At 34.6% G+C, this 5,000-nt stretch overlaps 1 protein-coding gene across 1 annotated transcript in view; it reads right to left on the bottom strand.

Annotated features, from left to right (window-relative positions):
• Arp1 (Actin-related protein 1) overlaps positions 1–5,000 on the bottom strand; it is a 14,261-nt gene that overhangs the window by 172 nt on the left and 9,089 nt on the right. Inside the window, exons 3-9 of the mRNA XM_043017969.2 lie at positions 4,650–4,751; positions 4,395–4,494; positions 4,139–4,263; positions 3,505–3,639; positions 3,092–3,266; positions 2,615–2,851; positions 1–1,988 (exon numbers count right to left, since the gene is read on the bottom strand). The exon at positions 1–1,988 is cut by the window's left edge and continues 172 nt beyond it. Of these exons, the coding sequence (XP_042873903.1) occupies positions 1,845–1,988; positions 2,615–2,851; positions 3,092–3,266; positions 3,505–3,639; positions 4,139–4,263; positions 4,395–4,494; positions 4,650–4,751 (1,018 nt within the window). The 3' untranslated portion in view covers positions 1–1,844. The remainder of the gene's footprint in view (positions 1,989–2,614; positions 2,852–3,091; positions 3,267–3,504; positions 3,640–4,138; positions 4,264–4,394; positions 4,495–4,649; positions 4,752–5,000) is intronic.

Below are 5,000 nucleotides of genomic sequence, written 5' to 3' on the forward strand. Positions count from 1 at the left end.
CTTGATTCCAAACTTCGCACTTTCCACTGACGAGACATTTTTTACAATATCAACTCAGTGCTAAAACAACTCCCTTTATCAATTCGTACGAGAAATAAATAAGGGTGTAATGAAGTAAAAAAAGTGAAAATCTAGTTAAAGCTAGTTTGATTCATTACAAAACAAAATGGACAAAAGCAAAATTTGTAACAAGACAGAAACTGTGCCCAAAGCTGCTGCCTTTTCACCATACAAAGAGCTTAGGAAAACATGGAGAAAGCCCTAAGAATTTAAACAACCGGTAAAGGTGAAAACCACCTCACAAGAACTACTTACACCTGCAAGTGGTATTTAGACCTACATAAGATATGAAGCAATAACACAGTAAGGTGTTACCAGTAACACATAAGGCATAGCAATCACCAAGGCTTTTTTTTTTCTTTTTTTTCTTTGCTTGGAAAATGAAGTCTGTGCAAGGAAATATGTTGCTTTGGTTTCACATAAGCAATGAATGTAAATCTTATGATGAAGGCACAGAAGCAATAAATAAAAGTATTGAATAATTTACTGTGGTCATAACATAGCTCACTGCCTTATTCACAGCTTGTTTACAAAGAAGCCCACTCCGTGTGACACACAACTAAAAACAGTTGGAGAGGACTTCCGGCATTGCGGAAATGCCATACTCTAATAGTTGCGCTAGTATGTCTTTATTCAGTACCAAAATGTTAATGGCTTATGATTTTAGTATAAACATATATATAACACTTATGACAATAAATTATTACAATAACAATTTCTACCGTAAGGTATTTGATGATGTGCTTAGTAAGTACAAGTCCAAAATTTGACCTATTTTAAAGCACTTTATATAATTGGTGGACCACCTTGCAAACCACATCATCCCATACATATCATTAAAGATGCGGTGATTGGCCTAATCGTTACAAACTGCCTCTCGGGAAATATCCTTACACGCATGATTTGTTAACGGTGACCAAAGAAGCTGCACAAGATGATAAAACGTAATAATAAAAAATCAAAAAATATTTTTTCAACCTCTGAATTCCTTTTAGGATATCCAGGTTTGCAGCTGTCCTTGCAGCAAATTAAATTATTTTTCTTTCTTAATTTACAGAATTGCCAAAAAATGCAACCAAATAACCTACAATAATGATTATATTGATGAAAAATTCCAGATAAACAAATAAAATGGTAATTCTAATAACATTATCACATGATTTCAAAAATTCAAGTTCAATGTAGTGATTCTAGTGTAGCTCTTTCCTAAGATCAAATTACCATTAAAACAATAAATAAGAGACTGCTATCCATACTGGTGCAAAGCTAATAAAATCCAGCAACTTACTTATAAAAAGGCAAAGAATATACACTTACTAAAAATGCTTTAAAATGGGTCTTCCTCTCATGATCTGTTGGGGAGGGGCATTCATAAAAAATATCCAAAAGTATTCTGAATATTACACTACAAATGTATTGATGATAAATATTCCTAAAGCTTGTGATGAATTGCTCAGCACCTTTTCTCTTTTTATGTAATTCATCTTTACAGTAGACCAAATAAACCACTGTCTGCTTATTAATCATTACTATTTTCTTCAGATTTATACTTCAATGTATTCTAATCACTCAGAACATAAAGAAGAAAACAAAAAGAAATTACAGGCTAGCCTATTTCTCCTTTTTTATTTCGTTCAGCTACAAAAAGCTTAGGGGGAGGAGGGGGGGACTGGTGGTCATTAAGTCCTAACAGAAAAAGGCTACAGGACACTTAATTTCTGTTAAACAAACATAATATATACTCTCTACCTGAATACCAGGGATATTTTACAACCTATGCATATCTAGAAAGTTTTCCGATGAACAGCTCGTGCGCCTTCCTCTTCGTATTCACGCTTGCTAACCCACATGCGCTTAAAGGTGTCCAAGGATGCCAAAATGGATCCTCCAATCCAGACAGAGTATAGACGCTCAGCTGGTGCCGAGATCTGGAAATGAACAAAAAGAAAATTGAATATATTTAGGATTAATTTCTTAAAATCACACCTCTTCCTTTTTAGATGTGAATAAAATTACATTTCTCATCTCATTCAAGACTAATGATAAGATATACAGTGAAATACATAAAGTATTGCCTCATTATCTGGTTATATTTTCTTAAAGCTCCTTACATACTTAAGAGCACAATAAACTTGCATATGGGTAAAAATTAACTATTTATGATTCTTCTTATCCTTATCTGATTGCAATGATTACTTGTACCAAGCTCAGGAACCAGATACAGGGTAAGGATTATTATTCTTGCCAAGAAATAACTGATGATGATTTTCAGATGATAGATAATCTATAGTGTAAGATCCCCTTAGGAACATTAAAAAATTACACATATTTAATAGCTTTTCAACCTACTAGAATTAACGGGCAAAGAATACACTAATATGTTTCTTTCTGATCCAACCTTATTGTCACAACTTCATTGCATACCCACTTGAAATACCCTGGCATTTAGTCCAATTTGAGCTAAAAATATACCCTTGTTAACAAGTTAAGATTGTAATTTGTCGCTCATCTAAACATTTCATAACTCTCAAAATAAACATGCACAAAAACCTACCCTGATCTTGATGTCCTTTGGAGCTAGCTTCTTCACTTCAGAGAGAAGTCGGTCGCCAAATCCTTTGAACAAGGTTGATCCTCCAGAGATGACGATATTTTGGTAAAGCTGTTTTCGGAGATCCATGTCAGATTTATGAATTGCACAAATAAGGGCTTCATGGATGCCTACACTCTCATCTCCAATGAGGTCGGGTCGGAAGAGAACCTCAGGTGCTCTGAATCGTGCCTGACCAACCTAGTGGAAGAAAAATCAAGAAAATAACAATTTTATTCTTAACTGTTGGGGAAACGACAGAGAAAAGAAGGAAAAGAAAAAATACAATGAAAAATATTTTATTGTTATCAATATCTATAATTTTCAAATTCTTCTTAAATTCTAGGTACATTACATACAGTGTATTCCTCAAGTAATTATTTCACCTTTAAACCCTAGCAATGAAAGAATACCTTTTCATTCACACGTCTGCACACTCACCTCAACTGTCGCTCCATTAGGTAGAACATATGAGAGCCGCTCGGTGTCAACAGTTTCCTCCCGTTGTGGATTTGAGGCGAGGTAACAGACTCGTTCCTTCATCATTTTAACAATTTCGAATTCAGCCGAGGAATACAGATTCAGCCCTTCCTTTCGTAGCAGAAGTTTTAGGTACCTGTGCATTAGAGATAAATTAACTATAATTAAAATTGCTTACAAAAGGGATCTGAAATATTTTTCTAAAAAACACTGAATATCTTTGGAAACCCACATGAATGTTTGTGGGAACTTGACCACCCAAAAAAAAACAAAAAAACACACACACACACACACACACAAAAGACCAAAGGATTCCAACATAAATGCACATAGTGGACAACAAGCAAGTTTAAACTGCTCAAGCAAGTCCTCACCGCGTGACATCTCGGCCACCGATGTCCTCTCGCATAATGGAATGTGGTAAGGCAAAGCCCTCGTAGATTGGGACAACGTGAGTTACTCCATCACCGGAGTCCAACACAACCCCAGTCGTTCTTCCTGAGGCGTATCTGTGGATTAAATTTATTTCATAACTTTACTGTCACATCTACATAATTCTTCATGTCAGCTCCTGTTCACATATCACCATTATAAACTACAACAATATTTACATAGTTGAAAGAACAATTTCTGGACAAAAGAGATTTGAAAATAAAGGAAGTGAAAAAGATTACTTGTTTCCAAGAATTTTTGTAGTTGAAGGATCAGTATGGCTTCCTCACACCTCCATGAGCCAATTACATGGTAACTTAAAGTAACTGCTTCTAAATAAGCCCAATATAACAATGTCTACAATGACTTTGTAATTATACTGACAGTTGAATTCAAGGTCACATATTCTATATTCCTGGTTTAATGATCAATTTTCAGAAATTTTATATCAATATCATTGTGTGTTTATAGAAAAAAATCTGTGCTAATAAAACCATTGAGTATGACCATGAAGTTATAGTATGTGCTTGTATTGATATTCAACTACAAAAAGTAAATCCTAACTTGTATACTTACAGGCTAAGAACTGCCTGGATTGAAACAAATAGTGCTGGAACACTGAAAGCTTCGAAAAATATTTCTGCTGCCTTGTCTCTATTCTTTCGTGGATTAAGGGGAGCTTCTGTCAATAGTACAGGATGCTGCAAGGAAAGTACAAATCATGAATTGAATTCCAAATTAATCAAATCAAGGACAAAATAGTTACTGTAATATGTAAATGCATTTGAAAGAACTTGTACAACATGAATATATTATCATCATGTTTGATTACCTCTTCGGAAAATGTCTGGAGCTGGTCTTTGCTATAAATGTACTGCCATATGCGCTCCATATCATTCCAGTCTGTGACAATGCCATGTTCCATTGGGTAGCTGTCAAAAGGTTTATTTAAATAATAAAGTAAGAAGTATTACAACCAAAAAAAGACACTATAGCTTAACCCCTAGTTCAAGATGTTATACTCTACATCATGTTGCCTCCTTATAAATCACATTATTTCTTAGCTAATAATTCATAATCTACTCACCTGATAGCTAAGAGACCACGGTGTTCTTGAGCTTTCGGGCCAACAAAATAGTCTCCTTCTAGGGCTCCAACCATCACTCTTTCATACTTTGGTCTGCCAACACTGTGAAACAGAAATGCAAATTATCAGCTTGTGGGGAAATGTCTAGTTATTACAATTACATCTACCCAACTTTTTCAAAGTGTATGAAGACAACAACTGCACTCTATTGTAGCCTCAGTGAAATCACCTACACCTACCATTCAAATCTTTATTATTCTTATAATATTACAAATGCAAATCTCTGAGAGAATTATCCTAGCTGACAGATCTAAGAGATCTACATCTTAAGATATCTATGAACTGTAATTT

The sequence above is a fragment of the Penaeus japonicus genome, unplaced genomic scaffold, assembly GCF_977035675.1.
Source record: "Penaeus japonicus unplaced genomic scaffold, GWHDUDI00000001_assembly GWHDUDI00000014, whole genome shotgun sequence".
Classification (NCBI taxonomy): Eukaryota; Metazoa; Arthropoda; class Malacostraca; order Decapoda; family Penaeidae; genus Penaeus; species Penaeus japonicus.